Genomic DNA, 27,919 nt, shown 5'->3' with positions numbered 1-27,919 from the left:
ATACAGAATGCCTTTTAATATATGTTTTAGGTTATGTGTGTATTTATATTATATTATATAAATTAATTTACATAAAGCTTGCAATCTGACAATGGTTATGAATCAAGAATACTTTCATAAACTTAAATTGTAACAGTATAAAATTTTGTTACATTGTAACATCTTATATAGAATTAGATCAATATTCGTCTAATACATTATAAATAAATTCACAGCCTTAATAAAATATATATTATGTAATAAACTTAAAGTTGGCGTAAATATATGAAGACTAAGGCAAGAATATGTTAACTAACATGATTAAGTTTTATTTCTTTTCAACTCGGATGACAAAATATATTCAGTTCTAAATATATTTTATAAAATGAGTCAAATAAATATTATAATATGTTAGTCTACATATTTTTGATGTCTCCATATGTTTATAAATCTTTGGTAACATTCATTGTATTCATAGAGTACAATTTTAGGTCTTCTGAAACATATTTTACACAATTTATCGACAAATTTCCATAATAATTTATTGTAAAATGAGACTTAAATTGTATATTTTTTATAAATATAATAATAAAAAACGTTTCTTTCTCGGTCTTTCTTTCCACTAACGAGAACGCATCATATAGCAAGGATCAGTCTTGACATTTAGGTCGCCTAATTGTTTCGCTCCGATTAATTCATCACAATATAATGTCTCATTTTGCTAAAAACCGTACATAATAAACAATTGTCTTTCATATTCATCCCTGCAAATGTTTTTATGTATCTTTTAACATAAAAGTATTATTTTAAAGGAATATGTTTTATATTATATAATTATAAAGTATTGACTGTTGGGTCGAATAATTAATAACGACCCTTTATTGTGCGGTAATTAAACGGCTTTCGTAGCTCGGCTCTTAAATCTATTTATTTTAAACACATATCTAATTGGTCTAAACTTAAAGTATAGTCCACATATGCACGTTCGGTCCGCTTTACGAGAATTGGGGGCTTATAGCGAACGTTAAACGTGGAAAAATGTCTATCTTATATACTTTTTTAAAGCTTTGTTTTAATACATCACTCCGTCTGATTGGAGCGCACAAAATTACTTCCTCGCGTTGAAGCTCATCAGTCGGTTGTGTCTTCGCAATGGAGACAGACGGCTAAAGCTCAACGTCTTCTGAATAATCTTCCATGTAAATAAATCAATGTTTCCGACTCAAGGCACCGGCGTGGAGCAGTGGTCGGTGCGGCCCCCGGCCTGCAGTCACAGGGATGCCGTCGCCGTGAAGTTCTGGCGGCGTTTGAGCACCCTCGACTTGTGCAGGTCGCTTTTGTGGCAGACGACGACGGTGCCTCCGTGCTGGGGTGGACTTCCGTTGCCCCGGCCGCCGGAATTGCCACCGATGAGGGTGCCGAGCATCTTGGACACAGAGAATTTTCGGCTCTTGGTGGACGTTTGCATGGAGCGACATTCGGTGACGAGAAACTCAAAGGCTTGGTACAAGTCGGAGCTGTTTTCGGCAACGCTGACTTCGTAGAACGGACAACCGTTTTGGATGGCTGTTGTGCGACCTTCCATTTCATCGACCTGGAGACAAATATAAAAAAAATGATTAATTTAGGCAAACAATAATATATAAATTTAGATTCAAATTGTCAGTTTGACTTATTTGAAAGACCATCAATGTTCAAAGCTTTTTTTATCAAATTAAATATTATAGTATTAATAATGCACTGAAACTCTAGAAAAATATAGAAAAGTTAAATTGTCCTCATATTGGTGCACCTGTCTTATGTTTCAAAATAATTAAATTAAAACAAATGTGAAAACGGAAGTTCTTGTTGTTAAGTTATAAATAACTCATAAACAACTTCCATGTTATATACAAAGAATGTAGATATATTGTAATATGTAGGTGTGTGTATTTCTCATTTCCTGTCTAGATTAGCTACTTATGTATACTATTATTAAATTTTATTTCTCCAAAAAAGGGGGAGGGGATAGTTTGAGAATCTACTTCTAATTAAACTTTTAATCGAATATTTGACAAATTTGCATTTTGTGCACATACATATGTGCTTTCGCACCTACAGTAATTATTCAACGCGCTGAAATCTCAAGAACGCTGAAATATTTCGTTAGCTAATAATAAGCACTTGAAGTATGCAAAAGGAGCTACTCGAGCGTCGCTCTCAGTCTGCGGCCGTCGCTCAGTTCAAATTCCTATTATTAAATAATTCCAATAAATGTGGGACGGTGTGTTTTTATTGTGCAGTAAAAATTCGATTTTGTTGCGAAAGCCTAGGATTAATAAGTTTTGTCTCTTTAATGCCAGATGATTTAGCGCACCGGACAGGCGCTGACCCAAATCTCAAGTTTAATTGCATCGATATTCTTTCTTCCTCACCTCTCTTAAATGTTCCAAATCGGCTTTGTTGGCGAGCAGCGCCAAAGGTCCAGTTCCCTGCCTAACCTTTTGTAGGTTCGACAGGATTTCCGCTGCGTGGATGAAGCTCTTCCGATCGGTGATGGCGTAAACAACCAAACAAGCGTCAGCCCATTGAACCTGATAATAAAAAATAATAATTGATTAAAAAAATTACAACGAAAATCAAAAGGGAAAATAAATATTCATCTTGGTTGGCAACAGTGAAAGTTAACGCTTCCCTACAGCGAAATTGACGTTTGATATATTGCGAACGCTTTTAATTGAATCAAAAATTAATTTGAATTTCGCTCGTCGGAAAATTCCACTCCGACGTTTAATTGTCAAAACAAATGCGTGTTTATTTAAACAATCAAGGGCGAAAAATGCGTATTATGATTAATGTGCGCGTTTAAAAAATAAATAAAAATTGCGTACAGAGGCGTACCAAAACAAAAAATTATATTCTTAAATAAACTATTTTTGTATATCTCACCTGTTCGACTGGGAATGAATCTTCACCTTCGCCAGAGACATCCACAATCTCGACTTCGAGTGGGTTGTTGTTTATTGTTATTGTTTGTCTATACAGCAAATCTGAAACAAAAACGAAATCGAAATTAATATACAGTAATTAATCCGTAATAATACAAAGAAATTTCAATCACGCGGATAGTGATATGAGTGTCCGACAGTCAGACGCCGACGTACTTATTTCTGAATGAAATTTCCCTCAATATATATATATTTATATATATATATATATATACAATAAAAAACACTGCGAATAACTCATTCCGTTGGAACGCGTCCAATACTAGCTGAATTAATTATGTTATATATCTATGTATTTTTTATTATATAATCTTCTAATTCCAAATATGCGGCATTACTCTTCGCAAATAAAGTGTGTCAAAAGTTTTCGGGGATCGGGTAATTTTACGACACACTTTGTATTTTTTCACCACCCCCTCAGAGCGCTAACCCTTCGTCGGTTTTGTGTAACATAAAAAACGGCCACCCTGTGCTTCCACCCCCCGTGGTTCGTTCCCCTAACGGTTCAACGACTCGCCTTTTCCAGCTTTCGTGAAAATCGCGATAATTTAGACTTTCCAGAACAGCAGCGTAACTTTATTAGACGGGCGCGCGACTCGTGGAAAATCTCAATCTTAAGCGACAAGACTGACGAGATCTCGAGAAAAACCTTAAACCTAAAAAACCGCTTTACAAATTGAGACAAATGCTAATCTCTAAAGATATCTGTGCGCTGCTGGCATTCGAGAATAAAATAACTTTGACGGGTTGCTGAATAATAAATGGACAGTTAGTTATCTTGGCAATGACCTCTCGAGACATTATTCCCCGATAACAAAAATATAAACAAAAATTATTCAGGTGAGCGTAAGATGAAAAACGACGGGCGCCACTCGGGACGCATAAATCGCATACCGCGCCAGAAGAGACAAATTTATGTCTTCCTCGCCGACGGAAGACAACAAAAAATCCCATCGCTTCATAATAATATATGCAGTATAAATAAGTTGCTTCGGCGCATATCGTCATCTATATAATGAAGTTTCACGTTCGATACGTGCATTTCATGATAAAGTTTGTTACGATACCTGCTCTAGTTGTGAGTTGTTATCGCGTGCGTTCGGTACATCACAAATTCGGCGTAATATGTGTGTAGAGACTTTTTTCTATATAATACTACCCCCTCCCTTTCGTGAGTTGATTTGATGGCTACCAAGAATAGGCGTAACTTTTTATGGTGTACCGCAATGAGCTTAGATATTTTGTCGAAATTAAGTTTTCGCGAATCGTGTTCAATTAATGAGGCGTTTCTGTGAAATAATTTTTAATTATAATGTAGTTCATGGCCGAATAAAGCGTTATTACAATCGATATATTAAATTTATTTGACACATCTGGCCATAAGCAATTATTTTACGAGCATTAATATAATTATATATTAAATAAAATCGCAAGTATTAATTTTGTATATAATATATACATATACCCAACATAATTATTTAATATCGAGCTTAAAATATGTTATTTCAGTGAAATCATATCGGAATACATTCACAGGTAGATATATATTTTACAGTAAAAATATAATTTATCAGGCAGGTGTTATACGGTTTCAACTTTTCCATACGTAGTAATATATACATTTACATACTTATCATTATTTATTTACATGTGATATATCAATTTTACAGTGAACGTGTATTTTTCAGTGAAGCTATGTTTTCAGTAGCGAAGTACAAATACATTTCACCAATGGATATATGTTTCTACTAGCGAAAATAAAATTTAACTGATAGGCGCTAGTGAAATTATATGCTGCTCTTAAATGGCAATGAAACTCAATTTGACAGTTGCGAAACGTCTATTTGCAGTTTAAACCCAAACATAACCCAATGTAACTTCTAACACTAATTATAGTTTTAGAACTTTCATTAAGTCAAGTCCAAAATACAAGCCATGCGAACTCATCTCTTAAGGGAAAATAAGCAGAAGAAAAAGTATAAACATAGTACACGCATCTCGCATATTGTTCCATAGTTTGTTTGCACTTCGATATTGCACAATTTTTTTTTAAATATGACAGCTATCCCTACGGATATTACTACGGACTTCTGATATAAAAGTATTAGTCAAAGTATATTCAAATCGAATTTTGGTCAATAGGAGCTGCGACGGCGACGACACGATTTTATTGCTTTTGACGTGCATTTTTCACTTCTGAAAAGAGATAATTGTTTTTTTTTGCGCCATCCTATTGGTCAAAATTCGATTTAGATATGCTTCATTCGATTATCTCTTATTGTAAGTCAAAATATTGTTATAAGAAAAATTGAGTATGAACGCTAAATAACCAAGCATTTCTACTACGAGAGCATGTTTTTATTGCTTTTGACGTGATTTTAAAAAGGGCCGTCATTTGTTGAGGGGGGAGCAGATAAGAAATTTGGCCCCCTTCCTTAAATTTGGCCAGAACAATGCGTCATTTAATGAAATACCATAAATCTTATTGAGATGAAAATATTAAAAAAATGGCCACTTATTGGATAATTTTTACCCGTCCCCCCTGGAAAAACTGAAATGACGTGTTCCTGGTAACGTGTAGGTAGCGGCTTCCTTTATGCGATAATATATTATTTATTTAAAATATAAATAATACTTTTTGTTATTATGATCCCTTGTTATGTATTCTGTATATTGTAGATAAAGATGTATTGTAATACTCTTTCAACCCATTATTTTTTCTTTGGGCCCATTAAATTTTGTCGCTCATTTTCTGGCTCGATGGACACTTTCAGAAGCTCGCAACAGCCATTGTGAACCAATATCGGATGTCAGATGTCACTCCCGCAGAGATGGGGGGCAGGAGTTCGTGGACCTCAGGGTTCGTCAAACTCGTCACAATTAAATCAATGTCGGGTTCGTCTTGCAGCCTTGTAATATTATCGAATTATAAGGGGGTGCAAGCGCTAAGTGTTGCCCACTTCCAACGTTATTTTTTTAATTTGGCCCAAACCCAATATTATTTTTAACTTTTCAGCATATTGCACTTTGACACGATACAATTACATAGCATTGTCCTTTTCACGGTGGAGCGACTATCGTCGTAAAACTACACTCGAGACGCCTTTTATGTACTCAGTTATTGCGAGTTCGAAACGTGCGCTGCATTTGCTATAAAACGATACTTTCCTTTTTAGTTCGCGGCACGTGCAGTGAACGTCCTTATGACTCTTGTTATTAGAGGGGGAGTCTAGCAGGGTAATTTCCTTCCAAATGGATTATTCGCATCTCGTCGAGCGCAATTACTAACGTAACTGATTGTTGTTCATACGATTTATATTATACGGATTTTAATCACGTTAATTATTGCTCATCAAGTGTCGTGTTTATATACTTATCATTATCATTATTTTTTGATTTTTATATAATTAATACGTTTGTTAATCAAATCAATAAATTAATGCTCATTAAGTCAATTTTCAGGTTGAACATTTTTGAATTGCCTGTTACTAGCACGATTTTTAAATCACAGTAATAAATTGACGCTCATCAAGACCTATACGTTCATTTTATGATGACAAATTTAATTGATTTTTTTATTTAGATTTAGACGAAATTAGCTGCCAGACACTATGCATATAAATTATGTTGACCTAAATTTTGATTTCTAATTTTGTACGTTATCACAATCCAAATAATGGCGATATCAATAACTCGTCGCCAGCTTATCTCTTTCCGCAATTTAATTAGTCGCGTGAGTGGTGGGTTCGTAATAAAATAAATGGCACAATTTATCAAAGTTCTTGTAATTTTTGATTAAGTTTCAAAATTTATGTGCTTGTACCTGTTGTGCGAATTTGTTGCGGTTATGATTCACGATTTGACCTCATTCTCGGCGAATTTCCCGGTGTCTCGCGGCCTCGCATTCGATGAGGCTAAAAGGATTGATTTTCACGTCCCGGATAGATGAAAACCTTGTCCCACGCGAGAGACGCGTCCCTATTATTTTCCAATGTCGAGCTTTGGCATCGGACATAATCGTATTTCCCTAAACGAATCCATCGACAAATGTGATATTTCACACGAAGCACTGACCGTGGCCGGAGAAAAACATATTTTCATAGAAAAAAAACACGTATCTATACACTTATTTTCGGGTCGGCGACCTCAGAGGGCAAAACGACACTCTTAGGACTGAGATAGCGTATCGGGCAAAAATATACAAAAATTTCGGCATAGGCAATAATGCTTTTATTGCTGGCAAACAAACGGCATTTCCCCATTCTTATCAGTTTGTTTTGTTTTTATATATCGTAAAAAGCGTTGTTTTTTTTATAAAAGTAAAAATAAAACCCCAACAAGAGTGAAAGCAACGCATTAAAAGTATCGAATGATCGTTGAACTTTTCAAAGTACAATCGCATAGTACTCGAAAAAGCGATATCTCCAAACGCTTGATATTTAACAAAGCTCTGCGCTTGTTATTTAATATTTTTAGTCTTTGATTAAATGCTTCTCGAAAACAAATAACAGGAGCCGGTAAAATTGAGAATGACATACACGATTTTCGCATTAATTGGAAGCACTACAATTGTAAAAGACTTGTTTACATTTTAATTCAATGTGACGATTTTAATCCGATTCAATTACATCGCGAAGTAGGCCTTTCAATTTAAATTCGAAGAAAAAGGGAACATTTTCTAGGAAATTATATTTGACATTTTGTTATAAATTAGTTATGCGAATCATGTTAAATTTATTAGGCGTTTCGACGAAATAAGTTCAATGTAGTTCATGAACTAAAAAGCGTTTTTATAATCGCAATTTTAAATGAACATATTATATTTAGATTGAATCAAGATTTTTAATTACAATTCAAAGAAAATTGTATTTTCATTTTCATTAATGAAATAGTTGCATATACGTTTATATTTTATGGTTGCATATACGTTTATTATTGAAGTTACTCACTTTTACTGTATATTATGTTTTTTAAAAGAAGTTTAAAAAACATGCATAAATTTTGATATTTTTTTAAACGCTTTATTATAATTTAGAGATTGACATTATAGAAAACGCTTTTACACCGAGATGTCAAAATATTAGTACAAAACAATTTATGGCCGATTTTTATTATTATTCGATCTTACGAGTGAACGGCGAAAATTTCACTCGTTACATCGGAACGCCCCCTTTCAGCGAAGAAAGTTTCGAGCAGGAGTCATCGTCGTGACATTGGACCGAACGCTTCTGAGAAGTTGAAATCGAGGAATGCATTTCGCAGACGGCATTTTGCGGCGCCCGTTTCGTAATACGCAGCGGCCAAACCGAGCGACACAAATAGCTGGATAGCGTCGTTCTGCTCTGACGGGACACACTGTCCCTCTCGTTCGTTGGGCTATCCCATCTCGCGGGCCGGGATGACACACCCGACGCGAGCGCCGTGAATGAATTCCTAAAACTAATTTTGAAATGCGTACCGCGAACTATTCGCATTCATGAAATTAAACGCGAGGGCGACTTGCTTTTATCGATCAGTGCTGCCAATAGGCGAAAGTGAAATCAAATACCCTTTTAAGTCGGCGTTGATAGTTTCATGTTTATGTTTAAAGAAAATTTATAAACACAGAATATAAAAACTACAAACCATACAATAATTATTAATAAATCGTACTATATTACAATAACCTGAATAAAGTACACCAATATATAAATAAATTTAAAAATAATAACTTTATTTATTATGAATGGATAATACAAAGCAATGTTTTGTATTAAACATCAATATTATTATAATTATTAATAAACGTAGTTTCAAGACTTTTAAAATTGTAATAAGTTATAACAAAAATACAAAGTTTAATGGTTGGTTTAATGATTATAATGTTAAATAACAGATGTTCAAATATATCATTTTATCTTTTGAAATAAAAACTAACTGTAATTTTAAAAATATAGCTGATCATTTATTGTGTTCTGTTGAAATATTTAAACAGTTAGATTAAATAAGTAAACCATATTTAATTACAAATAATTAATAAATGTTACATTTTTCTAAATTTTATTATTAGTATATATGAAAAATATGACGAGAGTAGTTATTTTTATAGTTTAGTTAAGAAGGAAGGATAAGCTAGTAAGCTTTAACTTTTATTAGCTAATATTTATTTACAAATAATTGAACGATTTTTTACAGTTTGTATCTCTAATTGCGATAAATATATTAATAAATAGCAAAAAGCTCAGATAAACTCCGACATATCGGACGTTTTATAGACATGTAGATGCAAATTTTGATAAATTCAGTTATTTTTATATATTCCGAATGCCGCGAGCTACGTTAAATTAAATTTGTCGTATTCCCCTTCAAGTCAATTAATAGATATTTAAAAATACGATAAACAGTTTGCAGTAAAAGTCTATGGTTAGATTTATTTGTGAATATTTTCCGCTGGAAAATTGGATAAAATTTTCCGATTGCGAATCGAGGGTGCGGGGTAAATAGATTGGAAATTGCGGAAAGTTTTGCAGAACAGAAAAAAAACTGGGGGGTTTCAGTCGGCGATGTGGAAAAACCGTGAATCAAACAAAGTACGGCAAAGATAAATTGGACGAAAGCGTATTTTCGCTATCGACATTAAAATAGCGAACAATGAAATTTTGTACATGACGAGTCGAAAGAAAGCAAATAGATGATCGACTTTATTTGATTTAGTAATTACAAATAAGCCAAATCACTATATAAAAAAAGGTATATAGTTAGAAGATTTCATCAATATAAATTATATTTAAAATACTATAATATATGTAAGATACTAAGAAATATATTAAGATGAAATGATAGTGTATATAAAATAACAAGAAACTTTCAATAAAAGGGGAGTACACAACTTGATGTTAGAATAAATTTTTAATAGAAAAATCTGTAATGAAGAGTGCTAGAAGAGAAATTCTGTACAAATAAAATGAAATACATATATTATAGCATTATTATAAATTTATTTATCTATGAAAATGTTTGACTTTCAAAAAACATTCGACAAATCTTGTCATGATATTTTTCTTCTTCTGAAATAAAGCGACTTTCGGTTCTTGAACAGTTTTATTCTATATGATTTAGCCCATCTGGGGTACCGCAGGGATACTGTTTGGGTCCGTTGCTCTTGCTTCTCTTTATTAATTAATAACGGATATTCTTATGGCCTAATGTTTGCTGTATTTCAGAAGTGTACATAGGTATGTTTGTAGTTTGTGATATGATGCCATGCCGTTCAAAATTCTGTTGATGACTCAGTTTAGACTAATCGCGTGTGGGTTCGATCAATTCATTTAGAGGAGAAATACTTCTTTTGCAAGAATTTTTATGTTGGTTGCACAACAAAGACATTCAAAGTACTATTATTATTATTACCCGGGTTTCCACGGTGGTTATCCAAAGGGAATATTCACTATTCTTTAGATTAGTTTCTTAGCTTTTTATGGCGTTGAATAAAAATATGTAGGAACCTCCACTCTGTGATTAATTTTACCTAATTATTTCGCGTATATTATTAGTAAAAGCCATTAAGGAAACCTGCCAAGTCATGATGGCCAGATTTCTAATAAATAAATGTACAACTAAAGTGTATAAGTGGCTTATATCTAAAGTAAATAAATAAAGTATATTTATAACAGTCGGGGTGGCGCCCGGTGCGGACGTTAAACCTTCGGTAAAAATGCGGAAACTTCCATCGCCGCATTCCGGTCGACGGATTATGTCGTTACCGTCGCTCGTTAGCGTGATGAATCGCGCGGTCCAGCGATCTCGTTTCGTTTCGTCGCGCCCTTTCGACGAGTTTCCGTAAACACGCGAATGTCGTTACATCGCGAGCGTTGAAAGGGCGCGTGCGAAAATCTCCTCGCGTTGTCTATGGTCGCGGAGGTGGCGATGTTGCCAGCGCAAAAAAGCAACCTCGGAGCGTTGAATAATTTGAGAGTTGCGATATTCATTTGTCAACGATTCAAATTGAAACGTAAATACGGCCGCATAGGCGCCAGCGCCGAACGAGCGTTTTGTCCGAACAAATAAATCATTTATTTGAGATTCTCTAATAAAATATTGACGCAATTCATGGAAATAGAATCTGTTATCGATTTGCGATAACAAGGTAATCCGCGCAACGTGGATATATTGGCGTTATCGCGTTTTTTTGCGATTTGTCGGCGTTCGGACAAAGCGTTCGCCTCTTTTTGAACTAGTTCAGCAGACATGTCTATAAAGTGTTGGCAAACACTCATGCCAATAGAGCGCCGGCTTGTGCCAATTTTATGCAAAGTGTCTCACTGTAAGTTTCTATAGCAATTAACGCAGGCGTCGAGGAACTATAATACATTTTATAACCAAAAATATCAGTAATTTTTATTAAAACATATATACAGGTTGATCCAATTCGAGTATTATATGTTGGCAGCACTGTAAATCAGACAGATGTCCATAATTATGCATGTTCAAAGTGTCAAAAGTTTGTTTGCGGCAACAGATTTACGCTCAACCACCACCCAATGTATTAAAATTGTTAATTGTTTTACAGAAATATCAATTCTGTACGAACTGTGTATCAAATTTTACGGTAAGATTGTGGAAAATTTCATCGTTCTACTGAGCGAGGTTCGCAGCTTTTGGGCTTTTCTTATGGCTTCCTTTAGCGAACTTTGCATATGGACTTGCACCTACACACGTATAAAGTTCAGATAACACAATAACTGACAGCGAAGAATTTAAAAGAAGTAAAATTGCTCCATATAGGGTGAGTAAAATTCTCATGTGTTTTATGAAAAACCAATACATGCCCAAAAATTGCCTATTGTTTCGTACGCATTGTGGTCAGATGGCGTCATTGGGCCTTATTTTTTTAAAAACGACGAAGGTCAGACTGTAACAGCCAATGGTGAGCGCTATAGGCGCATGATAATCGATTATTTTTGGCACGAAATCGAATATTTCTAACAAGAAAAGTTTAAACATATCTGCGATGGGAGTTACTTCCGCATCTTTTGCCATGATTTAGCGCCTAGTGATTCTGCGAGTTAAACATTTTTAGTCTCAAACTTTGGATAAACAACACTTCACAAAAGTTCTCGATGAGTATTACATTAAATTTTAAATAAATTATGAATGAGTGGAAAAATTACATGTAAACTCTGATACATCGCTGTACTTAATTGCACCTATATCACACAGGACTTTCAAAATCATTTTACTGGGTTACTGCTAATAGGATTAGTTTCGCAAATTTATAATTGCTTTAATGTCACACGCCTTTACAGCAAACAAGGTTTAGTGTCTTCGCAAAAAGAAAAGGGGCACGTGTAAGCTGCGTGTCAATTTCAAGAGCACAAGGGCGGATTAGGGGTTTCCTTGGATTTAGGCACGTGTTGGCTGTTATTTTTTAAAGCACGTGTACAATTAACAAGCCGCTTTATATAACTTATCCAAATTGCTAGCGTCGGTAGAAATATAGATGTAAACACAAAGGGTCGTTTAGTGATGTTCGTATGATTTCAAGAATACGTTGCGGGGGTCATGTTTGTCTCATCAAACGCGAATTTACCGTCTCGTAAAGCGCCGTCCTTGACTTAGTAATATTTTTTCCGGAAAATCCAGGCCATTTTATATGTATATTGCGAGACTGTGTTTAGCGCGGCTTACATAAACGCAATATACATTATATTTTCGACAACCAATTTATCCCTTTGCTTTTCGAGCTTTTCGGGTCAAGGGGAAATCCCGGCATATTCATTATCAGCGCACGTCTCCAGACAATGAGTGGAATTATCACGAAAATTGAACGAAAAGCGCCAGGGACGAAATGGAGAATCGATCTAACGGCTACGGCCGCGCTTTGTTCGCCAGGACGAAAAGTATCAAAGCGGACGGTTATGTGCCAAGGATTTTTTCATTTTGATGGCCCAAGGTGAGTTTTAATTGCAAGTCACACGGCCCATTTGTCTTCTGGTTATATTCGACCGTTTCGGTAAATTTTCATCAATGTTAACAATGTGAACATTTTCTTTACAACATAGCACAATTGTTTTTTTTTTATTTTATAGAAAATCGCACACAATACAACGACGCTAAGAAAACAATAATTGAAAAAGTAAGTAATTTAAAGCTTCATTTTCCACATAAATATTAAGTTACATAATATCTACCGCAGGAAAGGTCAAACTTTTTGTACTTTATACGTTCGTTAATGTACGTTTGCTATATTGAAAAAAATCTATAAATTACTTATATTTTCGAATTAAAATTATGCAGCTGTGGACTTTTTCAATAATTAGAATTAATTTTTTCTTTATCTATTTTAAATCAATATTTTTAATTTAAATATTTTTTAAGGTAAGTTATTATCATAATAAAGCCCACGTCAACAGCAAATAAATGAGTCTTTACAGCAATAATGATTATTAAAATTAAACTTTGTACTTATTTTGGTTTGATACATATAATACTCTATTATTATTAAATTGAATAAATAATATTGATACGTTTTATTATTAACATTAAAATATGTACGTATGAACTGTATTTTTCGATTCATCTTTGCTTTACGAATATATAAAAATATGTTACCACTTATTATTCGTAATTCGATTAGTTGAAAATAACGAATATTTTGAAGCTCTACTTATTAGGTTACAGCTAACTTAATGTGCCCTTTTAACATGAAAATGTTCTCTACGTATGTATACAATATTATAATACATTCAAGTCTTGTTTTACATATTTTATTCTGTCTGTATTCTTGCGGTCGTATCCCGTTTATTATTTGTTCTTGGCTTACTTTTAACTAAAGCCTCTTATTGTAAAATAATATTTTATTAATTCGAAAATTTTAGTTCATCAAAACTGGCATTAAAATGTCAACCAAGAGCTTTGCTATACAATTCGTTGAATTCTCGGTATAGCGTCTATTTCTTAAAGTACCAATTGCATTGACTTTTAACTTTTAAGGCTCTAAAGAGTCGCGATCGCGTTCCTTATTCTTGTCCGTTGCGACCAGGATAGCAGCGCTCGAGAACACTCCACTTGCCATCCTGCTTTAAAAAAGGCTTGTAAAACATAAAGATGTTTTCGGCGGAGAAAAATCTATTCATGGTGTGCATTATATTTTTTTTGTTCAAACATCTAGTGTGATTTAAAAAGTGTGTGCATGAATGTATGTTAGAGTTAATGTATTGTATATGTATGTATTGAAATGCTAAAAAACTTGTTTGTATAATGCCTAATATGGCACATTGGGAAAACCTGTCAAGTCACAATAGTCACAATTTTTTTCTGACTTTATATTTCTTACTTCACACTAATTTACACTTTATAAATGTATGATATTCTCTATGAGCTATTATTATAGATTTTTTATATCCAATAAATAAATCACCATATTTATTAATGAGATTAGGAAAATCTAAGAAAACCTAATTTGTGGTGACCGATCAGAATTATAATTATATAATAATCACTAATTTTGATCATCCAGACACGACAGTATTTGAAAAACAGAAAGGTTTATTCATTGTTCAGTCTTAAGACAAACATACTTTATGTTTAAAGTTAATGGTGTTAAATGTTATTCATTATTAATTTATGAAAATTACTTCATGTCTTATTCACATCTGATAGTGTGCAAGTAAAACGATAATATAAATCTTTGTAGCAAAATACTTAATATTCTTGGGGTGTTTTATACGTGATATACATTCATATTAGATCTCACGTTATATAAGCTTTTCTTTTACGTTATCTCAAAGTTATACACACCGCTCATCTTTGTCATTTTTCGCATATCCCAAAATATATGTAAGCATTTAAAAACTCAATAAATGCTTTTACAAACCCAAGGGAATGGTTTATATAATACATAATATTGTTTAAAACCATTGACATTTAAAAAAAATACATTAGTTTTCATAGGGTAATTTATTAAATTGCCTCTCTATTTAATCAACCATTAGACAAACGTGTGAATTCTCTCAGTTTGTTTTATATTATATAATACGCCCACTGGCAAGAAAATCGTGCGAATAGCAAACTTTCCAAAGGACAACCGTACACCCTTATCTCCTCGGTCGTGGGCGCGTCCGTGGGCCGATTCGAACCCGGATAATTAATCGCCATTTTCTTGGTCAGCTAAGCCAGATGAAACGCAAATACACACACCGGTGGACCAATCCGATGTTTTTTCGCCGGCCTGTCTAAATGGACCGGCCCGAACGTTCGACGCCGGTTCAAAGATCCGAGACTGTGTTGCAATAGTCGATCATTCGAAGTTCGATTGGCGCAACAAGCGACGAGATAAATCTTGCGATTGGCTACGAGAAAATCGTTTACTACCAAGAACACTCGTAAACGGCTCGGGAAAATGTGGCGTGGAAAACGCGAGCGCCGTGTTTAATTGACAAGGCTGAATTTTATAGCGTTACGATTGTAACGTTACATTGGCAGTTCATATGTTAGAAATGTTACATTTAAATATAATTACATGTTTAGTGTATAAAAAAATACATATATAAACATACAGTATTTTTAGTGTTTAAAAAACATTGACAATTTGCGTAACATTTTGTTTATTTATTTTTACGTAAATATGACGTCATTATTTTCATTTTACTTATTTTGAAGTGTAAAAGTAAGTTTAAAATGAAAAAAAAAATAGCTTACCACTAAAAAAGGACCAAAACAATAACAGAAACGACGACAGAAAATATGGAATAATTGGTACGATAAGAAGCTATGTAAAGTATGGATACAAAATATGAAAAAAATTATGGTTACCGGTTTAAAAACAAGTTAAACTAAATTTTAACAAAATTCATACACATATAAATTTATTTAAGCAAATTAATTCGAAAATTAATGCATTTGTTGTTTCCTTAGCAACAAACAAAAAATAATAAAATACAAGATCGAATAAAAGAGGACGTAGCTGAAAAGTCTGCGGCGGCTTGGATAAGATCAAGATTACGCCCTAGGCCTAGATTATCCTCGGCAACCTTTTTTGACTGCGGGTCAAAATAATTAAACTGTGACCATTAAGAAGACTATTCGGGTAAGTGAATATTTTTGATCCTAACAACCATATATGTGGTCTGGTCACATATATTTAAAAAAAAAAGATATTGACAGAACTCAAATGGGTCACTTAAAATCATCAAACGGAGCATTTGGTGACCCACGGGGCATAGGTTGCCGAGCCCTGCCCTAGATGATGATCCCAACGGTGTGGTGGAGACTTCGGCAAACGAGATGCAAGTAAGATTTTTTATAAATAGCTAGTTGCGGTACCTAACGATAGTGAGGGACTGATATCTACAACATATGTACATATTATACATACAAATATTTATAAAAAATATTGTTTTGATATAATTTTACCGATAAGCAAACAAAAGTCTCGATTCCCAGGAATTTTTGAAACTTGATTTTGTGTCGTTTAACGAGACTTCAGAATCGATAGTTTCAAATGAAAAATAGCCTAGATTGATAAAAAAGGTTATAGTAGAGTCCTTGCAATGGTGGCAAGTGGTGAGTTTTTATTGTTGCCTATCAAAATGCGCGAGTCTCTCTGGTCTCTGATTTTTCAGATCGTGGTACTGATTTCATTCGATCACTCTCCTCGCTCTCTTTGAGTTTTATATACGTTTAATTTTAGTAGCTTGGACGAATGAGTGGAAAGGTGTTATGTTAAGCTCTGCCTATACACGCTCTCTAATGAAGCAATAGCGTCCCGGGTGGCTCTTTATAAGCAAAACCATTGTGAGGTAAAGGAACATGTTCGACGCATTAACAAACAGTAGTAGTTTTTGCTATGTTAATATTTTAGTTTCGATGTATATTGTTATTAAATAAAAACAATAACACATTGTGCCTTTTATATAATATAATATTTGTCGTTTGGAAAATGTAAACAAATGTTTTTTTTTTGCTTTTCCGTTAAATTTATTGTATAAATTAATTAACGACGCCATAATACTTCTCTTGTGCGTTTTGTTGTGTCGTCAAACTGTACTGTAAGTACATCTATAACTCACAATCGTTTTATTACGATGCTTTTTCAGTCGTTCATTACAAAGAACGGCTTTCGTTTTAAATCTTGAACAACGCTCGTCGACTAAATATTCGTGGCTTTGTAATTATTTGTGAATTCTCTGTAAAGAATCGTAAAAAGAAAAATATTAAAGCCCTCCTGGTTAATTAGCCCGTTGCCACGTGACGCTGTTTACACCGCCCCGATTTTACAAATAAACACCCTAATGTTCGATTATTACAAGGGTGAATAAACTGTTAACAATAAAATTACGTCTCAACTTTTGCTTGACATTCCCGTAACATTGAGGGGTTTGTTTATTTTTTATCGCGCACAAAAAAATAAAATAAAACGCCAATGACCCAATAATAAAACGTTAGCGTTTCGCAACAGGAGGAGGAATAATATCGTTTATCAAACTCTTACAAAACATAATAATTGTGCTTGGTGCCAAAATCATGTCTGTATCATTGAGATTTGTTCCGGCGTAAAATTATCATATAATAAAAATACCTAAAGACTTTTTATGGTCGTGAACGCACCTATCGATGAGTAACGTGTTTGTATATAATAAATTTGTTATTATATACAATATACCTATCGGGGAATAGATTTTGGCTGAATCACTAGCTATTTTAATCAGCTATTTTGGATTACTTTGTAAAAATAAATGGCTTATCTGACAGGTGTTTGCCTTTAACATCGACGCCGATCAGTCTGATGGTTATAATGTAAATATATTCTAATTTATAATTTTGTAACGAGGAATGGGTTATATCATCGTTTAATGGAACATTGAACATATCCAGATTCTAATCTTATTATTGTTACTGATTTATCGACATTTATCATTTTTGAAGAAATGAGAGACTGAATATTTATCATATCTCTCAGGTACATTCTTAGACATGCAGGGATGGATTTACCCATAGCCTATAGGCTAAATATTTTTTTAAACCAGTTTCTCAAATAAAGTATTTATAATGAAATTAGAATTGATTGACTATCAATGCAACGAAAATAGCTCCACGAAAGCTGTTGTATTTTTATTATAAATCCATAATATATTTTGAACGAACTATTAATAAATCATGCGATTATTTATTTCTCAATGGCCTCGATATTAATGTTTTATTGCCAAGCATCTTAAGATGATCTCAAAGAAGTCGCAATTCAAATATCAATTGTGTTTTTTTATCTCCGTTATTTTTAAATTCTATCTTTAGTCGATTATTAAAATTGATATAGTTCGAAGTTATGTTTACGTTTGCGCATATACAATAATCACGCAAATCAATGTGTATATCCAATACAGATGCTGAAGTGCGTCAAATCTTCACCGATTAATTATTTTGATCGATTCCTGAAATATTTTTTATATACATACGTCAACATTACGCTCGCCTTAGTAATCCTTTATTTTTATACAATTTTCGAACCGAAAGCATGAATGAATCCATCTCTAAATTCACAACGCAATGGACTTAGCTCATTAACTGTTCACGACGTCATGGATGTTCATCTTGTTTTCGCTAATTCTATTATTCACTTCATTTTGTTTGCCAAGCAGAAGCGCACCGGTAAAATGTAGAAAAACGTATCGAAAGGAGAAAAGAATTTTCTTCCTACGCGGCATTGAAAATAAACGCGCTCGCACAATAGAATAGAAAATCTTCGGTGTTATGGTCTCCGTTGAAATTTTGCCATGACGAATATAATATCCCGACGAAAACATAACACAAATCCACTTCTTAGTGTTTATGCGCTGTTCATTTAGATTCCCTACGTTTTATTCAATACTTTGCGAAGCACAGTACTATGATATAAATTATGGTGAAATCGTACATGTGCGATTCATGTTATTAACATCTGTGACGTCCAATTTGCCCTTTATATCAAAAAATACATTTTTAGTACTCAAAGTGAAGCAAAGTCCTTTATATTTTTTCGAAAAAGAAATATGTATGTTTCGGCAAATATTGCTGAACTACCAGAAATAAAATTATAAATTCTATTTTTATGCGATTGTAGATAATTAATGCTGTAACAAAAGTGAATAACACTGCCGTCTTAATGTCAACAACCAGCTAGTATGGGATAAAAAAATAGTGAATGAAGTTGGTAAGCTATTTCTATTCCTCCCGCGGGCGAATTAAGCATATAAATAATAATGTACAAATATTTCGCACTTTGTACTTCTGCCAAAAAACGAGATAACTCAATTTCTGTAAATTAAATTTACACGTTAAATTTACCTGCATCGTTATATTTCTCCTAAAAGTTTCGTTTTTTCCGATATAGGCATTCATTCATTTTGAAATATTTTCGGTTTGAGCAAATACTTTGATCACGATATTTAAATAATTTGCTAAAGCAAAATACTTAAAAACTACGTGTTTATCTTTTCCTTACTGTGATGTACACAGAGTGTACATGTCATATTATTATGTGGATATCTATATAAATATGTCGAATAAAATGTCTATATTTAAGTATTCCTTCGTGATACACTGATATATTAAATTATTTATTATTATATATATATATATATATATATATATATATACAGCACTTTTTTTAAACAAAAAAGATGCCGGAACTCATTTTTGTCAAGCGTTTTACTAAAAAAAGTATATTCAAATATCATGTATATTAAATTTACAGCAGATTTTCCAATGCCACGAAGCGCATAAAAAATTAAACAAAATTTATATGAGATATTTATATAATTAAAAATTAATTGATATGAGAGTATTGATCAAAGTGTATTCAAACCGAATTTTGGTCAATAGGAGGGCGCAAAAACAATTATCACTTCTCAGAAGCCAAAAATTCACGTCAAAGGCAATAAAATCGTGTCTGCGCCGTCGCAGTGAAAAAACTAAATTAACTGTATCTTAAAAATAAGATTTTTTAGGGAAAAAGTATTGATGCATAAAATCATTGCGTAATTTTTTTTGTAATAATTTAATATCTCGTTTTTGTGAATTTAAGCAATCCAAAAATGTTTATTTTAATATTACAAAGTTTGGCAATCCATATTTATATGAATCATATTAAGAAAAGTGTGATTTTAAGTTTGTATATGTTCGATCTCCCGCCGTCGATAAAGCTGCGATTATTATTTTTCACATCAGCAACTCCGATTGTTTAACGAAACGTCAAAATGTGAAAAGTTGATTTTCGTATGACGTTTGCTAAGATCCCTTCTTTGCGTCGTCTTTTTGAGAGACGAGGGCAAAAAAATGTTTGATATGTACAAATGACTACACGTCGAATGTAAAATTGTACAGAGGATGTTTAATTGGCGCCCGTTTATTTTCGGTGTTGCCACTCGTTTATAATGGCGCTTGACAACAGGCGAAATATAGTCAGACCTATTTATTTTCAAGAAAATCTAACGAGCTTTCAACGATTCCGCACAAAGTGTATATTTTAATAAATTTATAAAGAGACGGCACAATTTTCTCTAACATTTTAAATGAATACTAAAAAGGCAACTTAATCTAAAAACAACTCTCGGGATAAATAGTATATTTTTACAGATAATTCATATTTATCTCAATTCGTAAATTTAATCGCCAACCACAAAATACATCCGGTTGTTAAAATTCTTAGAATCGTTCCAAAATATAGAAAACTCGTAAATAAATCGTTAACTCTGTTTCGGATCATAATTTTTGCTAAATCGAAGAAAATTTGTTTGTTTCTGTGTGCGTGTGTGGAAGGCATATTAATCTCGAAACACTCTTAGGGTGAAGGACGTTCATAGTGGAGGGTTTCTGAAACTTTTGTGGGGGTAGATGAGATTTACGGTGTCAACGTCCCGCCGGAAGTAGACAGTAGCTAATTTACTCCGTCGAATCGAACGGAAATGTGGTTATTGCTCAAATAGAATCAATCCAATTTACAACCGCATAATTGTTACATAAAGTCGAAAATCTTTTATATTATATTAAAAAATATGCTCACCGGTATTCGATCTGTATTCACCGATGAATCTTCTTGTGAGGTATCTCACGGTGAGCGCTGCAAAAAAAAAACAAACGCGTTATTTACTTGGTATTTCGTTAAAAGAATTTTCTTCAAAGGATAAATGCGTAACTAAAAATATATTTTTATCATAAAACAACGAAATATGTTTCCATATTAATGTTAAAAATAAATTAGACCAAAGAACACGTCATTTGCATACATTGCGTTATTTTTCTACACGTGTAAATTCATAGATATGGGATAAAAATTACCTGATTTTCCAACGTTTATGTTGCCGAGTACGGCTATCCGCACCCTAGGGATGTTTGCGTTTTTCTCGTCGGTCTTCATCCTCAAGATCTAAAAAGAAATTCCATCATTAGTGAATTCGTTCATATTATAAATGTTTAGACTCGTTTCAAACAGTCGCGCTGAATTGTAGGAATAGTTGATGCTATTTTAATTATTGTTTATTTATTTTATAATTTAAAATAGCAGAGATGTACAAATTCCTACTCGATGCTATTATGTCAAATATTATTTTAAACTAGCGTTGTTTTTTTTTTCAAGTGATCCTCGCATATCCAGTAAAGCGGCAATATAAGACATGTTGGGATCACGTTGAATTATTCATGTATTGTACACACGTGCTCGTGTGTCTATATATGAAAGCTTTCAGCGATTTTAGCAAATGAGTTTTGATCGGTTGAAGGTCGGTCGCGGTTGAGTTTGTTGTTTGTGGACGTTTATAATTTCTTTGTTTCGACTTATGAGGAAATTTACAGCTTTAGATGTTGCTGTAAAATTTACTTTTAACTGGCGTTTGTATAAAATATTTATTAATTATTGGTTTTTCGAGCTAAATACCGTTTTGTGAAATATTAATATTATAATTCACAGTTCAAAGAAAAATCATTTGGGAATAATATTGCTGGTTTATGGGCCATGAAAAATTAACGTCGATCGAGAGTAGTGCATCCGACAAAGTCGGATTATGTTCGTTTTTCTCGCTCTTATTGCCAAAAATCTCCAGTGGCGCCACTCGACGGCACGCTTGAATAAATAACCTGACAAATCGTCCACTGTCGCGTTTTAATAGCGCACCGAAATTATTAAGCGTCCGCGTAAAAGGAAACATGCACCGTTTAAAATTTATCACATTCCGCACAAGTGTAGTATTTCGGGAAGAACAAATATCAACGGAGCACAAATAATTCCAGAAATATGAAAACAATCCTTCCCCCCTCTGTATATTTTTTTTACCAAATTGCTCGATCTTGTACAACACTCCACGCTCGCATAATCACATTTCAAAAATGCTTTAAAAGTCGTTCTCCCCCGAGTGGAAATTCTCGTCACAAGCACTCGACCGTAAATTCCGAATAATATGGCATGAAAGCGAATTTAGTAAGCTGATATTATTTTTAATGTCATGTGTTAATGTGGGTCGCTGTTATCTTATATTTATAATAAATAAATTATATACTCTCATTAAATGACGAAAATCGCACGCGTTCCCTTTAAAATCTTTATTTAAGAAATGGGAACATATTTTAGTTAGTGCTATTTATTTACTAATAAAAAAATATATAATAATTTAATCATTTTAATTATCGAATTTCGATATAGGGTAAAAGATAAATTTATTTATTTATTCTTCGACTCTTGCCTAATGTGTCATTACAGTCGTCATTTACGTCCTGACGGTATTGGAACACGGTCTCAATACAGCGGCTGTCAACCCCTTAATAAATTAATCGAGAGAGTTGTAAATAATGCGTAATGGCGCATGCATCCAGGCGAGATCCCGAAATGTCCGGTTTTAAAGCGTAGGTCGGAATGTGCGGTGGGATTGTGGAATTTCGGGCCGAGCATCTGGACCGCTTTTCCGTACAGCGAATGATAATAATTACGCGTCTACCTAATAGTACTATTAGTTTCACTGAGGGGTAATACAGAACGCACTTAGCCTAATGGTGACATGATTTTTATTATGCAGTAAATTAAAAAATAAATAAAGTCATGTTTTTGGCATTTGATTCTATAGTGCTCGATTCCTCCCTCTTTTTAATTTATTAGCCGTCAAGCGTCAAAGGCAGCGTCCAGGGGTCGCAATAAAAATAAATTCAAGTTCATGGCCGAAAATCGATCGGTCTATTTCCGTAATATAATTTTATTAAAAACACAAGCGCTATTTAAACAAAGCGCAATTTTAACATTTACAGAAAGATTTCGCATCGTGGGCGTCGTTAAATTTTAGCGTAAAATCGCTATTGTCCCTCTGCGTACACGCTTAATTCAGGCAGAGCGAAATTAATATCGAAAATTGCGTCACGCACTTTCGGGAGAAACGTCAAAGTGACAGCTGTCGGTGATGAAATATCAAATTTGCCGCAGTCATGCGTTTGGTCGTAACGATGTTGATTTCGTCCATTCGAATTCGGGGGGCGAGTAATAATGCTTTCGTAGGCAAATGGGTCAAAATCGCGCGTGTTTATGTTTGAGACGTCGACCGACGAGGGCGACCTTCAAATGGGCGTTTGCAGCCAAGTTTCGGGTCATTGTTCCAACTGGGAGTGCAATTTTTATTTTTATCGATACATACGAGGCACGCGTCGCTGAGAGAAATGCGTAATGCACAATGCTGAGTGATTTGCTATATGCATAGCATCTCAATCTCAAAAAAATTGAAGCATTTTATTATTATTTTTTAGAAACATGTTAACAGATATAGAGGTAGTTTTTAGGGTTCTTCTTCCGTTGTAACATGACAGGGGTTTGGCGAATGCATTATAACAGGGTAGTGGGACAATAGCCTTAAAGGCTTACAATCATAGATGTCACTATTCATGATCTAGCTCGATTTTTTAAATTATTTATCCGTGGAATTAGAAAAATATAGGAAAACTTAATCTATGATATTTATATTTAAAACTGTAGATAATTTTAAAACAACAGCTAAATCACTCTGTTCAATGCTAGGTTAAGCCATTTGAACATTTTCTTAAATTGAAAAGATCATATTTCATTAGAAACAACTAACGACATTTTTATCAAGGATATGCGTGACACAATTTCAAACGTTTTCAACATATTTTTTCATTAAAAACGATTTAATGACAATATTTTCATGCGTTACTTAATAATTTTACAGACACATGTGAACATGTGTACACAATGTTCAATAACAAAAGAACAATCCTCAACACATCGTTGACGCAAATTGTTCATTTAGCTTCCATATAAAAGCGCATTTTATTTAATTCTACATATTTTATCCGTTTTGAGCAATGCGAACCAGAGACGTCATTTCAACTTCCTCCAGTGAGGAAGGGTAGAAGTTGGCCTGTCAGTCGTCGTTTTTTTAATATCTTGATTTTATTAAGATTTGTAGTATTTCATTAAATGACATGTATTTTCTGGCCAAATTTATGGAAGACAAAATGGCTCCACCCTCCCCCCAAAATGACGTCCCTGATGTGTTTAAATAAAATATGTGAAAACTCAATAGTTAATTAACACGTTCTTAACATATGGTATTTTCTCATATTAAACAATTAAATTGATACATACAAATATGTTTTAATTTAAAAAGAATATTAAAATTAAACGTTTGCAAATGTACGACGGATATTTTCAGAAGTATTTTATTTTGATATTGATTTATATTATCTTTAAACATTTTGAAATGCATTTATTATAGCATAACAGGCGTTAGCCAAATGCATTACAACGGGGTAAACACCAGACTGAAATTAGTGACATATTTTTTATTAATTATGAATATTATTACGTCGCACGAAATTCATGTCATTAATTATGATCCAGATCGATCTTATTTTATTATTTTTTATTTATTCACGATATTAATCTGTGAGATTAGAAAGATCTAGGAAAACTTAAATTGATTAAAATTGATAAGCATTAGGATTAATTGAGGACTAGACACTAGATCTTTCAGGTATTGGTCATCGACTTATACCTTATACTGATCTATCGTGCCGGTGGTTAAAAAATGTATGTTTAATCCGGCTGTTTTCTTGCCTTTTATTTAATCACTACCACCGTTTATAAAACGCAGAGCGATTGTTTAGCATCAGAATGGCGATGGAACGAGTCACACTATTTTTGGATACCGTCTTGGAACGAAGGATTTATTTTGGTACTCTGTCTCCACGGCATGCGTAGAATGTCGCGAAGAGTTCCCTGACTGATCTTAAAACGTGTTAGTCATCTCGTACGCATCCGATTATTTCCTGGATGGAATTCTTTCAACTTTCTTTTTATTTTTATATACTTTTACGCGTAGATCAAACTACCAAAATCACAGATACGTTTCATTCTTTACTATGAAATCCCACCTGCGAGTTCGGTTCGCGCTTAGTCACGCTTCAGGTCTCCCGTCTGTTCTCTTTCAGTTGTAATTTATGCGCCATCCTTGCCAAAATATTTTCAGACTCGTTCCCAAGCGTTCCTGCCCTTTTGCCTCATATACTTATCTATAATTGATTGATTAATAAAAAATCGGATAGCGTCACAACAATTTTTAACTGCCCGTTTCGATCATTTCTCGGAAAAATTGTATCGGTTCGTTTATTAATACGTCGATGTATTATTTTTGATCGCTTTTCCGATTCAACGCTCAGGTAAAAATATACTTTTATACATAACTGTGCGTCTATTTTAAGCGAGGCATAATATTTGTACTGTCTATAAAAGACATACACTCGTTAGAACTTCTGAGAAAGTTTTATCCATTTATGTTATATATAAAGTATACATTAATATTATATGACAAAGCTTTAACGATGCGATTATATTATTTTAATATACATATAAAAAAACTGATCGAATCTCATTTATGTTTTGGAAGCATAAAACGATAATATAGATACACAGTTTGTAGATCTAAGAGACAAAGTGTGCCAAGCTGTCGGGTAACGTTCGTATTAACGACTCGACACACTTTTACATACAAACACAAACAAACGCACGCGCGAGCTATCTTTTTTGACAAGAATTTTCACACGAATAGACAGGCAATAAGACGAGTCAACCCTGATCTGAATAATTTTCTCCGGGTTCGAGCGCACGAAAGTGAAAAGCTCAAAAGAGAGAAAAAATCCTTCGCGCCACTTGCCACCTCGAGGGCGTCGCTTTGGACACTTATTTTTTTCTGCAAACGAACATAATTAATAAAGTGTAGAAATATGTCGTAAAAATGCGCACGGTCAAGGATGCGTCAGTTTTTCGCTCAGGTATTTTCCCCTTGATCTAATTAACGTTGTGCGAAAATAATGTCAATAAAAACTTTGTGCGTGCGAATGTTTGAGGTCGGCTTGCGTACGGACGATTTGAGATGAAAATTGGGGTTTAAAATAAAAACGAAAACACAAACAACGTAAGATATGTGATGAGACTCTTGCTAAAATGTATCAGGATAAACGTAATTTAAATTGTCTAACTTATGATGATCATTGAGAGAGAAATGGTTTAAAATTACTATGGACTGTATTTCATTGTGTATTGCTCACTTCTAATTATTATCAGATAACTGAACAAACTAAAGAAATTAAAATACTTTAATTTTTTCAGCAGCATACCTAATATCCAATATTTTTGATAAAATATTATTCTAAAATAGCTCTAATACAATCCAGTAGAAATTAATGCAATTCTAATTTTAAAGGAAAGTCGTCTACTATACGCAAGAGATGACGGAATTATATACAAATACGGCATATTTATTAATGTTTGTAAATATTCAATTGTTACATTACATGTGTAGCTTCTATGCGTTACAACAGGGTAGCAATCAACATTTACGTGCAGTTATTATCTACAGATGATACTGCAACATAGTCTATGTATAGGAAATAAGCTAAAATTATAAATAAAATCGAAATAGTGATTAACGATTATCAATGTAAGATACACGTAAAAAATGTTTGTGTGCTTAAGAAATAAAGTCAGTCGCAAATGAGATATAACATAATTTAATAGAGATCTTAAAATTAGCTATGTTTAATTAACAATTGCTTAAAAATAATAAAATAACAAATATTGATATTATTTTCATATATAATCAAGTAAAAATTCATTAATGTAATAAGTAAGCTTTTGAGTCGATAGTATTTGGTACAAATTAATTCATAATCATGCGTAAATTATATTGTTTGGGTTCCATTTTTATCAATAAAAATAAATTATAATGAAAATCTCTTAACCTGTGTTGTATGTTTGCGCTGCTGTCTATCTGTCTCCTCTCTCAAATTTGGTTGAAGCTCAGTAAAAATGAATCACAACACAAACGTACACAAGCGTCTCATAATACGATTATAAACAAAGTCCTCGATTAATTTGACAGTAAAAAATAGTCTTTTAATATCGCGGTTCGATACGTTAGGTTATCGTGAAACCGCGTTCACATGTCCCGCGTCAGCTCAGTGGGAACGCTGCAATGGAACTGTACGACCGTCTCCACTCCGGGGATTATTTATAAAGGAGCTCGGGTGCGCGGCGCATGCGCTACATTAGATTCCGAGAGCGCTGGGGAGCGTTGTCAAAATTCGACCCGCGCTAGGCCACTCTGGTCGTTATCTTCGAGACTAACGACCTGCGGTCGTTTGCTTTTTTTGTGCTTGGGTGGGATTGTCCCAATTTGATCTTATCGATGATAATTTGTGGAATCCGTGGGGGATGGTTACGGGAAATCTGATGTAATTGATCATATTTTATTAAAGGCTAATTGGAAAACCACCGACTCTACTTAGCTATAGCTTTATGTGATTAGATTCCAATTAGGTTTGAAGCTGATAAACTATTTTGAAATTTTCTGGACGTTTCATATAATATTGTTGATAAAGCACGTAAGCTTCGAAGAATTTTATTTTATTAACGAAACAATCTAAGTATATTCTCAGAACAATAGTGA

At 33.5% G+C, this 27,919-nt stretch overlaps 1 protein-coding gene across 1 annotated transcript; it reads right to left on the bottom strand.

The window, feature by feature from the left end:
- Positions 1-1,034: 1,034 nt before the first annotated feature.
- Positions 1,035-27,457, bottom strand: LOC148230461 (ras-related and estrogen-regulated growth inhibitor-like protein A). The gene is made up of 6 exons (XM_088194336.1): positions 27,213-27,457; positions 21,258-21,345; positions 20,983-21,039; positions 2,908-3,008; positions 2,394-2,552; positions 1,035-1,573 (listed from the first exon to the last, which is right to left on the bottom strand). Exons 2-6 carry the CDS (start codon positions 21,334-21,336, stop codon positions 1,250-1,252), a joined length of 720 nt encoding a protein of 239 aa, XP_088050462.1. The 5' UTR covers positions 21,337-21,345; positions 27,213-27,457; the 3' UTR covers positions 1,035-1,249.
- Positions 27,458-27,919: the final 462 nt, after the last annotated feature.

This window comes from Plectrocnemia conspersa, unplaced genomic scaffold (assembly GCF_051122295.1).
Source record: "Plectrocnemia conspersa isolate PC_06_02 unplaced genomic scaffold, ASM5112229v1 ptg000010l, whole genome shotgun sequence".
Taxonomy (NCBI): Eukaryota; Metazoa; Arthropoda; class Insecta; order Trichoptera; family Polycentropodidae; genus Plectrocnemia; species Plectrocnemia conspersa.
Note: the sequence above shows the minus strand (reverse complement) of the source record. Positions and strands in the feature narration are given on the sequence as shown.